Here is a 17553-nt window from a genome sequence, read left to right as displayed (position 1 = left end):
TCATTTATCTTTGCGTTTATTAGTCAAAAGTCAAATTGGAAAAGATCATTCTGCGTTCCTTCATCGTCGCGTATCCTAGGTGTCTAAGTGGTAAGAATTTCATTTGGTTGATTCAGTTTGATCAGTGAGCTTGCTCCTCGTCATTCCCTTAGTTCATGTGGTTATGGTTGTTGCGCTGTGATGACTGGCGCCAGGTATCCGACCAGATTGAGCTTGGCGAGGTAAAAGGATCGTACTGCGTGGGAAGGCTTTCGCCGGTTAGTCCTGCTCCAGTTCCAGATGCCGTTCCCGCTGAGCCTGGTTCTTGTGCAAGGTTGTGCGTCTGACGTGCGTTCTGCTCCAAACCTGGAGGAGGACGCATGACACCGATGCCGGTTGTGGCGTTGGGCCAGGTGGAGTACCCTAGTGGTGACCAGTTTGTGGCCCAGTTGCTCGGATCCATATTCGCCAGCAGCGAAATCTTCTCCTGGTGCCTTTGCTGAAGCTCCAATTTCTGGGCCTGCTGAAGAAGTAGCTGCTGTTGCATGACCAAGTCGCTCCGCTGCTCCCACTGCTGTTTTTCCCGCTCCCTTTGTTCGTAGATAGCTGTTCGAGGAGTGCAAGAAATTCATTAGGAACTTTTAAGCTTGTAATCCTTAAAGTTACTTACCATCTTGTGTTATTAAGTCCACCTCGGTGTTGGCAAACAGCGAATTACTGGCCGTAGCTGAAAGTGGCTCCCACAGCGATGTCACCATTGGCGGCGTGGAGTTCTTGCGGTTGTCTCCGATCGGTCCCAGATCACTCGAAGAAGACGCGTGATTCCAATCAAAGCCATTGTCTGTGGGCGCCAATTGCGGTGTCCGAAGCACATCCCGGAAAGAAACGCGACTGCTCGTCTCCCAAGGATTGCTTATGCATTTAAGCGCATCTGGTGATTCTGGCGGCGACGCGCTATTTGTGGTCTGTCCAAAATTCAACTTCTGCCGCTGTTTTCGCTCTGGCTTTTTGAATCCCACTCCAGCCCCCGTGCCATTTGTCAACTTTTGATCCTTCGAGCGACGTTCCCTTTCCCGCTCTCTTCCTGGTGTTTTTCCCATTTTCTTGGCCGATCCGTTCTGCTCCTTAAGCACACGCGGTTCTGGTGGCTTGTTGGGCTTCGGCGATATGTTCTCCTGCTGGGGTGGACTCGATTTGGTCAACACCTTTTCGTGTTGCTCCACAACGGGTGTCGCGGCTTCTGGCTTTGGTTTGGTTGCCAATAGGGCCACGGCAGGTGTAGGTTTTACTTTCTTCTGGGGCCGAAGCTGAACTGAGAGAGAAACACCTTGGGGCGATGGCGTCGAAGATTTCTTAACGGGCTTTGCTTCCGGCAAGGGGGCAGGAGCAGCAGCAGGAGGGGTAACTGGAGTGCTTACCACTGTCTTTGGTTTTGCTTTTTGTAGATGCTTGCTTAGCGCATTCATGTCCATGCTCCATGGTGACCAGGAGGACTTCGACTTTGACTTAGAATTCGTGGAATTCAGTACACTTCGCTTTCGTAGTTCCTTAAGTTGGCCATTTCTGACCTTCTGTTGTTGCTGCACAGGCTCTGCTTTAGCTGCCGCCTCCTCCGCCTGCAGTTTTACTATATTGCGTAAATTAAACGTAGGCTGCAAAGGACCCTTGTTTCTGGCCGCATCGTAGGCACTCTGTTGGACCATTATGGCTTTTGCATCAAAGACAGCAGCCACCAAGACCAGTCCAAAGCTGGCTAGTAGCACTACAAGAGCGGCGTTCTTTAGGGAGGATTCCCATCCAGGTCTAACCAAAAGAGACGCACATAGTTCCACACTTTCCGCTGGCATTTGTGCTAAAAGTATATAGCTTATATCGTAGGTAAGGTTCGTTAGCAGCGTAAGGGATCGTTTTACCCTCGAGGTAGTAAAGTCTGCGCTAAACGCAATCTCTACTTTTCTAGTTTCATTCTCGCCCAGATCAAATCCCGCGCAATCCATCACCTTAAAGCCGAAATCCTCACAGTGCAGAGAGCCAATAAGGAAGCCCTCGATCCTTATTGGGATGACACCCGAGTTGCGGGCCGTGAAACTGCGCGTCACTACCACAGCTTCATTGCCAGACTGGCATCCCTGAAATTGGTCGGTGTCCATCTCAAAGAGCAACGGCGAGGCGGCTCCCGGGCGCCGATTTCCAAAACGGAACTGCGACTGCACGGCCCGAGCCTGGAGCCACACAGCCTCATACAGCGTAAGATTGCTTCTCACGTGCAGCAGGGTACAGTACTTCTCCGGCAGCTGGGCGCTGAAAGTGATGGGTATGTTTAAGCTGGCGCCTCCAGGCAGCAGAATGGGATCACCGGCTTCAGGCAGGGAAAAAACCGCTCTATCTGTCAGATAGCAACTTGTTGAGCTAACGTCAATCACTTCGTGTGGTAACGAAAGCTGCGTACGGCGCGCAAAAGCCGGATCCGATAGAAAGTAGTCAAGCAGGAGCGGACTCTGCGAAGGATTCGTCAGCGTTATCCACTGGCGCTGCACCTGGCCAACCTCAATAGCCGGAGTAGGTGGAATAGGCTGAGACTGTACCAGCTTCGGCCACTCAATCGTTATGGAAAAGTCCAACTCCAACGGCGGTAGCTCTTCGCTGTGTAGCGTGAGAGACATAGATGACAGTTGGCGTCGCAACTGCCTAAAGAGTTCCGTGCGTTGCCTCAACTCCACTCCGTCATAGAGGAGATTATTGTTGATAACGCCACCGTTGCCATTCCCTCCTCCTGGAACGCTCGGGAAGATGGCTAGATCGTTAGTGGACTCTCTTATGTAGCAATTATTTTGACACACGGAGGCCGGGTCAAAGTAAATGCGTCCAACTTTGGTCAGCGTTTGCGGAGCAATCGTAGTGCCCTTCGCGTTAAAGTCCTTGAAGCGCAGTCCCACCGGAAGAGCAAAGGATACACCCTTTACGTGCACCGGGTGTGTGAAGCTGGACCGGATGCTAAGCACGGCAGTGCACATTTTACCAGGAAAGCAGTTCTTAAAGTTGAGTTGCTCCTGCTCAATCTCTAAGTGGCCCACAGAGGCCTCGAACTTAACGCGGACGCGTATCACCTCGTATGGCGTCCAAACCTTAAGGGTTCCAAAGGTGGCATCCGCTTCGTACGTCTGAATGGCCACTTTAAATACGGCACTCTCACCGGCGCGGATCTCTGTGCATAAATGCCATCCCTTAGTCTCGTTCTCGACACTTACCGGATGTCCGATTGCCGTGGCGCGACAGCCCAGGAAGGTGCTTTGCGAGTAGACAGTTTTTGGATGCTTGAAGAACCAGTTGGTGATTCTAACAGGCACTGGATTGTCGTTCCTCAGGATCACAAATCCGTCGCGCGACATCTCAGCGAATGGCACAGTACCCAGATCTAGCTCCAGGTTGTATGCCGCTTTCTCCAGTGATTCCTGGCGAAAGTTAAGCACAATTGGCTGCGTGGAGACGTGTAAACGGCCACTGCATGATAATAACGGAAGTTTAAAGACCGTGACGTTCGTCTCAATCCTCAGAAAGGATTTAAACGCCACCTGGTCGTTTAGCAGATTTAGGCGTAGGAGCTCAACAGATTCGCCTGGCTGAAGGAGTATCCTGGGATCGCCCACTAGGGCTACTTCTAAAATGGATTCATCAATGGGCTCTGTGAGACTTACGTTAAACAGAATGAGGGGTATTGCGAAGTTGTTTCGCACCACAAGCGAGCGCTTTCTTTCCAGCGGTTCACCCTCGCCGTCTTCTGGCGAAGTGGTCACAAATCTGGTGGCATTTCTGTCAAAGTAGAGCCCTCCATGGAAGATCTCCGCTCTCACCAGTACTGTGAAGGTCTGATCCGCACCAGGACTGGAACTTGACTGGTTACTGTTGATCACCAGCAGATCATTAATGGTTTCGTCGCCTTCGAACAGGCTGGGGTCCAACACTATACTTGTGTTGTTTGCGTCAAACGAGAGACCCGGAATCTGGCGAAGGTAACTGCCGAAGAGTTGGCGGCTCTCATCGTTCCGAACATCCAGCTTGAACTGTAGTGCATCCGGAGCGTTTAAAGTGGCCACACGGCCAAAGTCCGCCAGTGGATTGCGGGCATAGGCAGAATGCCGTGGCAGGATCTCAAACTCGACCGGAATAACCAGAACGTTTTCGTGGCCGAGATCCAATTCCTGCTCTGCGATTTTTATGCGTATGTAGGCGCTGTGATTGCCAGCTGTGCGGCCGTGGAAGGATATCCTAATGACCGGCTTAAACGTGTGTGGCGGAATTTCCCACAGATTTTGTGGACCTTCCGAGCCACCGCTGGGCAACTCTAACTGAAACTCACCGCCGCTGCTGTATATCTAAAAAAGAAGGTGGTAATGAGTAATGTAGCTTCAGAGTGTTGAATAAACCCTACCTCAAGTATCTGCAGCGGCCGCTCGTGCGGGTTGTACATGTGAATCTCTGGCGTGAGTGTCGCATTCATGGGCGCCTTAATACCCACCAACGGCTTCAGGCGGTACGGGCACTCACTGCCCTCGCCCTGCACCGCCAACTCGGCCTGGCCGAAGGAGGTGTGAATGAGAAGGTCGGCGGCAATGGCGCCCAGTTGCCGCGGTAGGAACACGACGTTAAAAGTGGTATTGCCTCGCGGCGGCACCTCTCTCGTGCCCAGGAAGCTGCTGTAGAACGCCGGACTTGGTCCGGCCACCGCGTTCAGCTGGAGAGTTCGGTTGGAGTGCTGATTGAACAGTGTCACCGTCTGGGAACGCGCCTGGCCGACGGACCACGTTCCAAAGTCTAGACGGGACGGCACAAGTTGAAGGTCCCCCAAATCGTGGATTGGTGCCTCCTGCAGCCCCAGGAAAGTCTCCTGAAAGACCTTTTCACCTTTGGCGCCCAAAGTGAGAAGGAAGATCAGGATGAGCAGGATGGGTTCTGCGAATATTCGCAAAAGCGGCCTCATCTGGACTTGTGTGGGCATGGCGTGTGTTCCCGTGATCCTGGGATGCGGCCTGTGTGTGTGTTTGTGTGGGCGGCGATGGCGCTGCTCCTAATTCCCGTCTTCCTGTCCTGCTGCTATTCTAAATTGGGGATTCCTTGGCGCTGCGCTTTATTTATATTATCCAATATCGCTGGCCAAAAATTATTATCGCTGTTCGGTGTGACCGCCGTGGAATAGAAACAACAAACCATCCGGCACAGGGAAATACTAACCATATGATCATTTTTAAAATATACCAATATTCTACAAAATCCTTTTTAAAGGCGCAGCAGGTGGCTATATAAAATGTGTGATTTCTTGTTCAATTCAATTTTTGAATTACTTTTTAAAATGAATGAGATCCTGTGATAGTAGTAATATGTTTAATATGCACAGTAGTTTAATATGCACATTGTTGATTTCAATTGTATTGTTGTCATGCTTTTAAATGAAACATTGATTCGTAACGGAATATTTTAATGTATGATACATTTATATCAGAAACGATCTAAATTGCCATAAAAGTTATTACCATAAAAGTTGTAAATAAATCGGTGCAATTTGTAGAGTCTTCCGCATTTAGTACATATTTTGTAATACTGTCGCGCCAAAAAGTATGCTCCAAATAAACTGTATACCAAATGTATCGGCATGTATTTCAGCGGAATACAGTGAAAGAGCTATCGAAATTTGGCCACCGCTAGCTTATAAGAAACGACAACCAAAAGAAAGTTTCAGTTTAGTTTACGTGTTGAAATTAATCGCAGGTCGTGAAGCTGATTTAACAAAAGTGAGTGCCCACGTTCCCCGTTATGATAGCCGCGTATAATCAACACCCAATTTCAATGAAAAGTGACGACTACAGTGGAAAACATGAGCAGAAGAAATTTCGCACAGATCGCTCGGCTTGCTTCACGCACTCAAACATACACACACACACACACACTCACACACTAAAATCACATGCATATCCGCTGAATATTACAGAAATATTAATGCAAAAATCAGCAAGCATTTTGCAATAATTAGTGGCGAAGATTAACAGTTATTTGACCTACGAACGGTGATGCAACAGCCTTATTGATTTTGCCCACTTTCACCGCTTACAATATTTTAGTTTGGGGTTTCGGTTTCAGTTTCGGTTTCAGATTCGGTTTCGTATTAAGTTTCTTAGTTTCACCAGCACGGCAGCCAATTTGCATACGCATCGGCAAGGCGTGAACTTCGTTACCAGATGTAAATTAGATCGTGTGTACTTGCAAAGTCACCACCCATCACCCCCCTCAGTGCGCGCTCTTCATTGAATTAGATTCCATGCCATTTCCGATTTGCTAGCCATTGGCTCTTTATGTATTTGGGAGAAAGTTCGGCCCTCAGCCAAAGTGACCCACTGACTAACTGCAGTAACATACATCTTGGTAACCGGTTCCGCTGTAGGTGCTTCCCCCACACTCAATGGTCCAGGGCCAGATCCCGTTGCAGACCTAATCTCTGGGAAAGCAGACGGAGAGCGAGAGCTACAGCACACATGCATACATTCCATCAACATATCAGCCGAAAATTCTAAAGACCCGAAGCCCTAAAGCCGCGAAGCCAAAGCCGCGAAGCTGAAGCCGAGTCAACGCTATGAAATCGAAATCAGAATATGCCTGGTACTGGCTCATTTTCATGGCTGGTGCTGTCGCGCATTCGATTTCAGTTTACTCCCAGACCCGACGACGTGCAGGTTGATTAACAAGCTGCCCAGCCCAGCCTGAAGCTACCCAACCAGAGCTGAAGCCCAGCCACGCACACTTTGAAACGTACTCGAAACCTATTGCACCTGCACACAGTCGCGCTCTAATCAATTCTAAGTAAATAAATCAAAGTTTGAAAGTACAGGCAAAGTCAAACGGTACGCGCGAATACACGAGAGACCCTCCTTTATTTGTCTTTGAAGAAGACCATTTAATCTTAATTGATTTGTTTTTATATTCTGCAGCTTCATCATGTCGGCGAAAGCAATCACCGAGGCCTCCGGCAAGGACATCCTTAACCGCCATCTCAACAACCATGGCGCCGGCGCGGCCACCTGCCGTTTTGCGACAGTAAACTCGACGACAGATTGGTCCAAGCTCGCCGTTGACCATCCCTGGCTGCTGACCACGGTGAGTGCCAGTTAAAAATAGCCGCGAAACTCGGCGATTGCGCATCAGCCGATGTGTAGGAACAACAATTGGGCCAGCGACAACAAACGCTCGGCGGGATTGTCATTGAACTTGACATCGTGGTGGACGCTTCACCACCACGCCGATGCCGAATGACTAAGCGCGGTTCCTGATAAGAAAGAATTGGGCGCCAGTCGTGCGAGTTAATCGCTGGACTATGCGGACTAGACGGACGGGCGCGGGCGCCAACGGACAGCTCACCCCATGGCGCACTCTGGTTTTTATCAGATTGCCGGGGTCCCAGTCCCAGTCGCAGGTCGCGTGGCATGGCGTGGTCTTGGCCCGGTTGGTTATCCGCCGGCGGATCAGGCTCACCTCATTTGTGAACACGATAAGCGTGCGTGGAGACTGGGATTCTCGATCACGCACCTATCTCTGATTGACCTTCCGATCGATAGTGGAAATTTTGCCTGTAGCCAAGTACTTAGAGTGGGCCATTCGGGAAAACAAACATGTTATTTTTTTTTAAAAACCTTTATCAATGAAAACTTTGTGTTCGAAATCTTATCAAGTTATTCGTTGATTTGGGAGCGTCTCAATTTATTAGTCTTATTTAACATTGTTGCGCGACCTGAATTTATAAAGTATAAACAGATTTCATATATGCTGGTGTTGCTGAAATCCAGAAGTGTTGTTGAGTAGAGTGGGTGATTTAGAGAACTACGATCTTTCAAACGATTTTCGCAAACGAATATATTCCATTGAAATCCAATTAGTAAAAACTTATCTATAAGTTGTTTGTTAGCTTAAGAGTAAGCGTCCCTATTCTTAATTGATGCAATGTAGATAGAAAGTATTATCTTCCTTATTTGTAAATGCCTAAACTCGGATTTTAAATCACGGTTTAATAGGCTCATTGTCACGTTTTTGTGTGAAGTATAAAATAGTTTTATTAGATTACTCTAAAGAGGGATTAGCAAGCAATCACACACAATAAAACCCCCTCTATATTAGTTAAAGATGAAGTTGCTATAATTTCACTTAGTTAGTTAGTTTAATATTTTAAGAAAGTGCTAAAACTCAGATTGTAATAATGGGAGTTCTTCCGGCTTTAATTACACGACAAAGTGTATGGCCTGACGACTCGGATGATATTTCGCAGTCGGACTGTTTGCTAAATTTACACTCGTACGATCTTCTAATAAGCATATGAGATGTGTTTTTGTGTGGGCACAACTACAAGTTCTCGGGTAAGGGTACGAGCACTGGCATTGTCATTGTCATTGCCAATGACTCGGGAACGACCCCTGATGTTATCGGCTGATCTTTTTTGACAGATGCTGATCGTTGGAACCGGCTTTTTTTTACTGACGCGGAGATCAGAAGGCTCAAGTTCAACGATTTGTCGCTTATTTCATTTAAAATTATATTTAGAACACATTTAATTAGCACCATTCTTTCCTTTGTTGCAGCCGCTGGTGTGTAAGCCCGATCAACTTATCAAGCGCCGTGGAAAGCTGGGACTGATTGGCGTCAAGAAGAACTTTGAGCAGGTGAAGCAGTGGATTGGCGAGCGCCTCAACAAGGACCAGAAGATCGGAAATGCCGTGGGAAAGCTCAGGAACTTTATCATCGAGCCTTTTGTGCCCCATACGGATGTGAGTTCTGAAGTGGTTTTATATGTGTTTATATACTTAACATGAATACCTTATCCAATAGGCTGAGGAGATGTATGTGTGCATCTACTCGCACCGGGCCGCAGACACCATTCTGTTTTACCACCAGGGTGGCGTGGATATTGGGGATGTGGATGCTAAGGCCGTGAAGTTGGACGTACCTGTGAACTCCTCGCTGTCGCTAGCCGACGTGAAGAGCAAGCTGTTGAAGGAGGTCAAGGACGCTGGCACCAAGGAGCGCATTGCCAAGTTTGTCAGCGCCTTGTACACGACCTATGTAGACCTGTATTTCACATATCTTGAGATTAACCCTCTGGTGGTGATAGCCGACAATTTGTACATCTTGGATTTGGCGGCCAAATTGGATTCGACAGCTGATTTTATCTGCCGTCCCAAATGGGGCGACATAGACTATCCTCCTCCATTCGGTCGAGATGCATATCCCGAGGAGGCCTACATCGCCGACCTGGACGCCAAGAGCGGAGCTTCCCTGAAGCTGACAATCCTTAATCGTAACGGTCGCATCTGGACGATGGTGGCGGGCGGTGGCGCCAGTGTTATTTATTCGGACACCATCTGCGATTTGGGTGGAGCCACCGAGCTGGCCAATTATGGCGAATACAGTGGAGCCCCATCGGAACAGCAGACGTACGAGTACGCAAAGACGATTCTTAACCTGATGACCTCCTCGCCTAAGCATCCCGATGGCAAAGTCTTGATTACTGGAGGTGGCATTGCAAACTTTACCAATGTGGCTGCGACCTTCCAAGGTGAGCGATTGATTCCGCATCTTATCAGCAGTCGATCTAAATCTAATAATCTGCGCAGGCATCATCACCGCCCTGCGCGAGTTCCAGCCAAAGCTAGTCGAACACAATGTATCGATCTTTGTGCGACGCGCTGGACCCAACTATCAGGAAGGTCTCCGAAAGATGCGCGACTTTGGCAGCACCTTGGGCATCCCACTGCACGTTTTCGGACCCGAGACCCACATGACCGCTATTTGCGGAATGGCTCTGGGCAAGCGGCCTATTCCCCAAACGGCAAGCGTTGAGTTCTCGACGGCCAACTTCCTGCTGCCCGGTGGACAGCAGGCCCAGGCAGATCTCAAGGCGGCCAGCGATGCCTCTGACGCGTTGGGCTCCGGTTCCGGTAAGTAGAGAGGAATGAATTGTGACGTAGTTGGATGTTTTAAAGGTTTGTGTGAGGCTAACCCGGTATTTCACTAGTCCATTTTAGCTGTAATACAATGAACTTTTTGTATACCGCTAAGAATTGCAATGCATCGATCGACCTCACTTATCTGATCTCTCTCTTTTCTCTCTTTGTATTTTGTATGTTTGCATTGCTCGCCCTCGACTACAACGACAACGAAATTTGTCGCCACACTCACCAAAAAATTATAAAAATATCCACATAACCTCCACCAAATTATTAACAAAACCAAATATACAACAAATTTGAAATGCTCGTTTGGCCAACCGATCTGCACTTGATCTGATCCGATTTCGCACGGTCTGATCCCTCATAACCCCGTGTTCGTGTAATGTGTGTGTTTGTGTATCGTTCTGGTTTGTCAAACTTCTACACGTCCTGATCTCGCTATCTGCTCCTCCATCATCATCCAATCGATTCCCGACATCGATCTCGACTCGTTTTTCGACTCGTTCCATTTGGGATAGCTCTGAGCCCGACCGCAGCTAAACCGATTAAACTACCACCTATCTCAGCAGATGAGGCCGACAGCGCGGGCATCTCCGGTGCTCAGCGCAACGGATCGAGTCTGAACCGAAAGTTCTTCTCCAACACCACCAAGGCGATTGTGTGGGGCATGCAACAGCGGGCGGTGCAGTCGATGCTCGACTTTGACTTTATTTGCAGGTTGGTCAACCTCTGGTTTAAATAGTTGTATCCGACTCGCCCTACCATATACTTATATTTGCATATTTTCTCAGGCGCGATGAGCCCTCAGTGGTGGCAATGGTATATCCCTTCACCGGCGATCATAAGCAGAAGTACTACTGGGGTCACAAGGAAATTCTTATTCCCGTGTACAAGAAAATGTCTGACGCCATTCATAAGCATAAGGAGGTCGACGTTATGGTCAACTTTGCTTCCATGCGCAGTGCGTACGAGTCTACGCTAGAGGTGCTCGACTTCCCCCAGATCCGGACTGTGGCTATCATCGCTGAGGGCATTCCGGAAAACATGACTAGAAAGCTTATTATTGAGGCGGATAAGAAGGGTGTGGCAATCATTGGACCCGCAACTGTGGGAGGCGTTAAGCCCGGTTGCTTTAAGATTGGCAACACCGGCGGTATGCTGGACAACATTCTGCACTCGAAACTTTACCGTCCAGGCAGTGTTGCCTATGTTTCGCGCTCCGGTGGAATGTCCAACGAGCTGAACAATATCATCTCAAAGGCCACCGACGGCGTGATCGAGGGCATTGCCATTGGAGGTGATCGGTACCCAGGATCCACCTTTATGGATCACATTTTGCGGTATCAAGCCGATCCTGAGACCAAGCTGATCGTCCTTCTAGGAGAGGTTGGTGGAACCGAGGAGTACGACGTGTGTGCCGCTCTGAAGGACGGACGCATTACCAAGCCTCTGGTGGCCTGGTGCATTGGTACCTGCGCCAGCATGTTTACTTCGGAAGTCCAGTTTGGTCATGCCGGATCCTGTGCGAACTCCGACCGTGAGACGGCAACAGCGAAGAACAAAGGCCTTCGAGATGCCGGCGCCTATGTTCCAGATTCGTTCGACACGCTGGGTGAACTCATCCACCACGTCTACGGCGAGTTGGTTAAGACCGGTCGAGTTGTGCCGAAGGAGGAGGTGCCGCCACCAACTGTGCCCATGGATTACTCGTGGGCCCGCGAGCTGGGTCTTATTCGCAAGCCCGCCTCATTCATGACGTCGATCTGCGACGAGCGTGGCCAGGAGCTGATCTACGCAGGAATGCCGATCAGCGAGGTCCTTAGCAAGGACGTCGGCATTGGCGGTGTCATCTCACTGCTATGGTTCCAGCGCTGCCTGCCGTCCTACGTGTGCAAGTTCTTCGAGATGTGCCTGATGGTCACTGCGGATCACGGCCCCGCAGTTTCTGGTGCTCACAACACTATTGTGTGTGCCCGTGCTGGCAAGGACCTGGTGTCCTCAGTCGTCAGCGGTCTTCTGACTATCGTAAGTTAATTCATCCGGATTTACATTTGCAAGAAAGACTGTAACTCTGATTTACCCTTTAGGGCGATCGATTCGGAGGAGCACTGGACGGATCGGCTCGACAGTTCTCTGAGGCATACGACACCAACCTGCACCCAATGGAGTTCGTAAACAAGATGCGCAAAGAAGGCAAGCTTATCCTGGGTATTGGCCACCGTGTAAAGTCCATTAATAACCCCGATGTGCGCGTGAAGATAATTAAGGAGTTCGTGCTGGAGAACTTCCCTGCGTGTCCACTTCTCAAATACGCCTTGGAGGTGGAGAAGATTACCACCAACAAGAAACCGAATCTTATCCTCAATGTGGACGGTGTGATAGCCACCGCATTCGTGGATATGCTGCGTAACAGCGGCTCATTTACCAGGTGAGGAAACGGCACTTGTATTGAACTTAGAAACAGAAACTAACTTACTCCATGCACTTTCAGTGAGGAAGCACAGGAATACATTAATGTCGGCGCAATCAACTCGCTGTTCGTACTGGGTCGCAGCATAGGATTTATTGGCCATTACATGGATCAGAAACGTCTCAAACAGGGCCTGTACCGCCATCCGTGGGACGACATCTCATACGTCATTCCCGAGCAGTACAACTAAGGCGTGTAGATGGAGCCGCGACGATGTTATATATATATTTACGTATATACAAGCATATATATTATTCGGAAGTTGTTGTAGTTAAGCACAGATGTATGATGTTAGGCAAAGAGGTCACCCGCTCCACTGGCTGGAAGAATTCATTTCGGTCTATCCGCGCATGTAACTCTCCCCAAATCCCTATACCCTCTCACTTAACCTGCATTTAAAGTTCTTAAGTTACCAGCATTACCCTCGTTGTTTTTGTAAGCGCTGCGTGTCCGGAGCCCTTTGGGGTTTTGGAATCTAGACCTAGTGAAATCTAGTGCTCCGAACCGCGCAACACACCATTACCCGGCATAACATTATTTGATACTTTTATACTTTAGTTTGGATGCTCACAATTGTCTAGACAACAAGAGAATAAATTGTTGCAAAAGCTTACTTTTATTTTTCTCACCCTTCCTTTACTATTTATTCTTTAAATCCCACGCTTCCTTTGCCAGCATCTCGAAGAGAAACGGACACTGCACTAGTTCCTGCTGCACTGAAGCACATTTATTTATAAACAATTACACGAATATATACAATGCACAAAAAATCGGAGGCAGCCTTGAGGAAATGCAATTTCCCTCGCAAAGTTTGCGTCTTTGAAAATTCACCGCAATTAAATCGCACAAATGCTTTGACTAACTAAAACAATGGATTGTCTTTTGTCTCGAGCAGTTTAATTTGCTGAACAATTAACAATTTGGAAACGCACACACAACTAAGCGTAGAATCTCATTAAAACCAGGAACCCCGTAACCCGTAGCCACCTAGGGAGGTGGCTTCTATCTCATGCGACGCATTTTGCGCTCCATCTTTTTTTGCTTTTTCTCGTCGACCTCGGGATTCTCGTCCTGGGCGTTTCGCTGCGACAGCCATGGCTGAATAACGCTGCCCCAGAGCATCCATCCAGCTCGGATAGGCGCCAAAAGCAGCACCAGCCAGAAGTAGTTGGAGATGAGGGCCAGCAGGAGGGTGCCGGAAGTAAGAATGATGAGATCCTTGACGTTTCTGCGGGGAGAATCTTGTGTAAGTAGAGTTATTCAAAGCTTCAGTTGATGCACTTACTCCGCAATGCCGCCTTCCATATTCAAGTCGTTGCCGGAGTCCAAAAGAGCACCGCTCTCAGAGTATTTAGCCTTTGACATGAACGCCATAAACTGGTAGGAGCTCCCCAGGATCAGCAACGACAGAATGTGCATAAGCTGATTAAGAGGGAGAAGCTGATAATCGAGTTCATTGCAGAAGACTTTCGACGACCTACCACTGAGGTGGTGCTGACTTGAAAGACCAGGAAACTAAGCAGCAGCGCGGGTGCAGCGCATCCAATGGCCATGTTCCGGTAGAAAGCCAGTGTAGTCTTGTTTTCCTCCACGATTTGCTTGGCGCCTTTCGTGCCCTGTTTACCCTTTTGCTGGGGCTGAAAGTAGACAAATGGTTTTATGTAATCCTTGAGGGCATCATCCCTGTGCTAATTACACTTACAGCCATTATGGGATTGCAAGTTGTGTGTCAGCTATTTCAAAATCTAAAATCGGACCACTATTTACGTGGCGACGTCTTCGACTCAACAAAAAGGTGTTGAAACAACAGTGTTGAGTAACGTAGTCATCACTTATGGCAAATATGGGCTTAGAGGTAAACTTGTATTAAGAGTAAACATAAATGCGTTAATGGAAAAGAGCTTAAACAATTAATTTATTTGTATTTCCTTTATTATAACATAATTTAAAACAAATTTCCGTCCCCATAAAGTATTCTTACTACGCCCATGGTCTGGCGTATTAATGAAATTCCTTGCCATTCACAGCGAAACGGCAAATCAGCTGCGGGGCCCTCAGCTAAACAAACGACCTTTGGATTTTGGATTTAGCTTAATTTTGAATTTAGCTGCACAACTAGCTGTGCGGACACAACATGAATATGGATCGACTAGTGCAGTTGAACAATCAGGCTGGCGGACGGGACAAGATCGCCCGACTCATCCAGTATGCTTCGCGTGCAATGTGGGACTCGCTGGAAGCCGCCAATTCCAGTCCAGCGCTTGTGGACAACTTCAAGACGGTTGAATACATCCTGAGCACATTCCGAAAATGTAAGTTTTCTAATGCATCCCTTAAATAAGTACCTAGCTAATCCCAATTTAACTCAGTACTCCGCTTTGGCAAGTGCGTTGATGTGTTCTACGGCGCACTGAAGACCATTCATCATCCGGATCTTAACATCCGTGTGACGCTCACCTTGAGCAAGCTGTCGCAATCGCTGTTCCTCTTTGCCGACCACTTCCTCTGGCTGGCCAGGACGGGACTGACGGCGGTGAACGCCAAGCGCTGGTCTAACATCGCCAACAAGTATTGGCTTTTCTCGATCATCATGAACCTGTGTCGGGACTTCTACGAGATCATGAGAGTACTGGACCTGCATCGATCCGGCTGCAAGGGCGGTATCTCACGCTGCCGCATCCCCACGAGCATTAATTCTCCGGAGGACTTCAAGCGCCTTGCCCTGCAGTCGTACGTGCTGATGCAGGGACACAAAGACATAGTTGTGGACACGGTGAAGAATGTGTGTGACTTCTTCATTCCGCTGACGGCCCTGGGCTACACGAGTCTCACGCCCCGGACAATAGGACTCCTGGGGGCAATTTCATCGCTGGCCGGACTCTGGGCTCTGCTGGAACCAAAGGCCAAGCTAACGCCTGCATAACACCTGATATTGAAAACCTTGTAGATAAGGGCCCATATTTCCTTGTATCTATTTTAAGTGTTGTATGTATTGTATTTGTATTTGTGCTCGGATTAAGCTGAAAGATAAACGAACGATTTTATGAACAAGCGCCACCTTGCTTATCCTCAACCTGCCAGAGCGCCTGGGCGAATGGCAAACAGCTGACACCATCTCCGCGGACGCGAATGGCACATTTCTTCAGTTGTGTTTTTTTGCTTCGCATTTTGGCTAATGATCCGCAGTCCGGCGGCGTTATCACGGAATTGACGAGGCCGATGCGTCACTTGTGCGTGGGCTGCATCCGGACACCATGAACTACTCCTACTCCGCGCTGTCGCCCGGCGGTAGCGGAGGATTCGGTGGCGTTGACCAGCACAACCGCTGCTGCGGAAACAAGGCCTGGTGCGTCAAGGACATCTGCGGCATTGTGTGCGTGATCATGACCTGGCTGCTTATCCTGTTCGCCGAGTTCGTGGTCATGCGGCTGATCCTGCTGCCCAGCAACTACACCGTGTTCAGCACCATCAACATGATCATATTCCAGGCACTCGCCTTCCTGGCCTTCGCTTCGCACATACGCACAATGCTCTCGGATCCGGTGAGTTGCTGATGGCCAGTCTGTCGGCTTTTCCGACTATGTACTTCAATTCACCTATCTATGTGTATAGGTGGCAATAGTGGCAGAGTTTAGAGAACTAAACCTTATAAATTCAATATTTTCCCAATTAAATACTTTTGGTATATAAAAATACCTATAAATATGTGTTAAATTATCCTATAAATATTAGTATAAATTGTTCACTATTTGAATTTAATTATAAATATATTGAATCCGGATTATCGTCTGCTCCATTATAGGGCGCTGTACCGCGCGGTAATGCCACCAAGGAGATGATCGAGCAGATGGGCTACCGCGAGGGTCAGATGTTTTACAAGTGCCCCAAGTGCTGCAGCATCAAGCCGGAGCGGGCCCATCACTGCTCCGTCTGCCAGCGCTGCATCCGCAAGATGGATCACCACTGTCCGTGGGTGAATAATTGCGTGGGCGAGAACAACCAAAAGTACTTTGTGCTCTTCACCGTAAGTACATCTCTTTTACCATATTAACCTCGCAGTTAATGACTCTTCTTTGACGGCTGTTGATTTATAGTTCTATATCGCTTCGATCTCCGTGCACACGCTCTTCCTAGTGCTCACCCAGTTTGCGGAGTGCGTGAAAAACGACTGGCGCACCTGCTCGCCGTACTCACCGCCGGCCACTATATTCCTGCTGCTCTTTCTCACCTTCGAGGGCCTTATGTTTGGCATATTCACCATCATCATGCTGGCCACTCAGCTGACGGCTATCCTAAACGATCAGACGGTGGGTGCTTGGCTTGCTCTCTCTGCTCGAGATTGTACGGATAACTTTCTCGCATTCCTCTCTCCAACAGGGCATCGAACAGCTGAAGAAGGAGGAGGCCCGCTGGGCCAAGAAATCGCGCCTCAAGAGCATCCAGTCGGTGTTCGGACGCTTCTCGTTGGCCTGGTTCTCACCATTCACGGAGCCTTCGTGCCGCACAAGGTTCAACTCGCACTTCTATTCGGTGTGAGGGAAGCAAGCGGAATGCGGATTAGCTTAATCGAACAATACTAACCGACTAACAAACGTACAAGGCAACAAGTTGTCGCTACTTGTTGCGCCGCTGAGTGCAATTTTGTATTTTGCAATTGCTATTTTTCGATCAATTGTCAACTATATATTTACTACAAATCGTATGTGTGTGTTTAGGCCTAAGCGAAGGATTAAATATGCATTGCCGTGGCCGGGTGAATATGTGTACTTACCTGAGAGCCCTTCTAAATACCTTGTGTACATTTTGTATTTATTATCAAGTGAGAGTCTCCGCAGCAGAAGACATGCGCGGCATCTCCGATCATCCTCAGGAGAGCTTGCTCTTTCTCGGGGCAGCCAAAATTATCCGACATCCGACATGGACAGGCGAGTCTACTGCTTCTGCTGCTGCTGCCGCTGGTGATCTGTCTGCTCAGTTCAGTTCGGTTCAGTCTGAGAAAAACGATCGGAGATCCAGGAGGTGTCTGCTGGACGTGGTGTGCGCCATTCGAACGCCGATGCTGTGTTGTACATATTGTTTATATATAGAAAGATAGAACATCACTGTGTTCCCAAAGTGTGA

General features: G+C 48.6%; 5 protein-coding genes across 8 annotated transcripts; 3 read left to right on the top strand and 2 right to left on the bottom strand.

The window, feature by feature from the left end:
• Window positions 1-5290, bottom strand: LOC6548753 (transmembrane protein 131 homolog). Its single transcript, XM_001975402.3, has 3 exons — window positions 4409-5290; window positions 650-4352; window positions 1-585 (listed from the first exon to the last, which is right to left on the bottom strand). Exons 1-3 carry the CDS (start codon window positions 4973-4975, stop codon window positions 149-151), a joined length of 4707 nt encoding a protein of 1568 aa, XP_001975438.1. The 5' UTR covers window positions 4976-5290; the 3' UTR covers window positions 1-148.
• Window positions 5291-5633: 343 nt separating this feature from the next.
• On the top strand, window positions 5634-13045 carry LOC6548754 (ATP-citrate synthase). 4 transcript variants are annotated; one of them, XM_015156819.2, is made up of 9 exons: window positions 5634-5765; window positions 6957-7122; window positions 8595-8780; window positions 8842-9568; window positions 9627-9950; window positions 10532-10679; window positions 10754-11987; window positions 12050-12390; window positions 12454-13045. In XM_015156819.2, exons 2-9 carry the CDS (start codon window positions 6964-6966, stop codon window positions 12620-12622), a joined length of 3288 nt encoding a protein of 1095 aa, XP_015012305.1. In that variant the 5' UTR covers window positions 5634-5765; window positions 6957-6963; the 3' UTR covers window positions 12623-13045. The 4 variants fall into 4 exon arrangements, with proteins under 4 accessions (XP_015012305.1, XP_015012306.1, XP_001975439.1 ...); XM_015156820.2 differs by having other exon boundaries at window positions 10481-10679; XM_001975403.3 differs by lacking the exon at window positions 5634-5765 and adding an exon at window positions 6647-6869.
• Window positions 13046-13137: 92 nt separating this feature from the next.
• Window positions 13138-14276, bottom strand: LOC6548755 (transmembrane protein 208). The gene is made up of 4 exons (XM_001975404.3): window positions 14135-14276; window positions 13914-14069; window positions 13718-13854; window positions 13138-13660 (listed from the first exon to the last, which is right to left on the bottom strand). The coding sequence occupies exons 1-4, from the start codon at window positions 14138-14140 to the stop codon at window positions 13435-13437; spliced, it is 525 nt and encodes a 174-aa protein (XP_001975440.1). The 5' UTR covers window positions 14141-14276; the 3' UTR covers window positions 13138-13434.
• Window positions 14277-14429: 153 nt separating this feature from the next.
• Window positions 14430-15484, top strand: LOC6548756 (peroxisomal membrane protein 11B). The gene is made up of 2 exons (XM_001975405.3): window positions 14430-14744; window positions 14802-15484. The coding sequence occupies exons 1-2, from the start codon at window positions 14567-14569 to the stop codon at window positions 15353-15355; spliced, it is 732 nt and encodes a 243-aa protein (XP_001975441.2). The 5' UTR covers window positions 14430-14566; the 3' UTR covers window positions 15356-15484.
• A 29-nt stretch (window positions 15485-15513) lies between these two features.
• LOC6548757 (palmitoyltransferase ZDHHC3) lies at window positions 15514-17227 on the top strand. The gene is made up of 4 exons (XM_001975406.3): window positions 15514-15974; window positions 16235-16456; window positions 16527-16739; window positions 16810-17227. Exons 1-4 carry the CDS (start codon window positions 15687-15689, stop codon window positions 16966-16968), a joined length of 882 nt encoding a protein of 293 aa, XP_001975442.1. The 5' UTR covers window positions 15514-15686; the 3' UTR covers window positions 16969-17227.
• The last annotated feature ends 326 nt before the right edge of the window (window positions 17228-17553 follow it).

The sequence above is a fragment of the Drosophila erecta genome, unplaced genomic scaffold, assembly GCF_003286155.1.
Source record: "Drosophila erecta strain 14021-0224.00,06,07 unplaced genomic scaffold, DereRS2 tig00000092-arrow-pilon, whole genome shotgun sequence".
Lineage (NCBI taxonomy): Eukaryota > Metazoa > Arthropoda > Insecta > Diptera > Drosophilidae > Drosophila > Drosophila erecta.
Note: the sequence above shows the minus strand (reverse complement) of the source record. Positions and strands in the feature narration are given on the sequence as shown.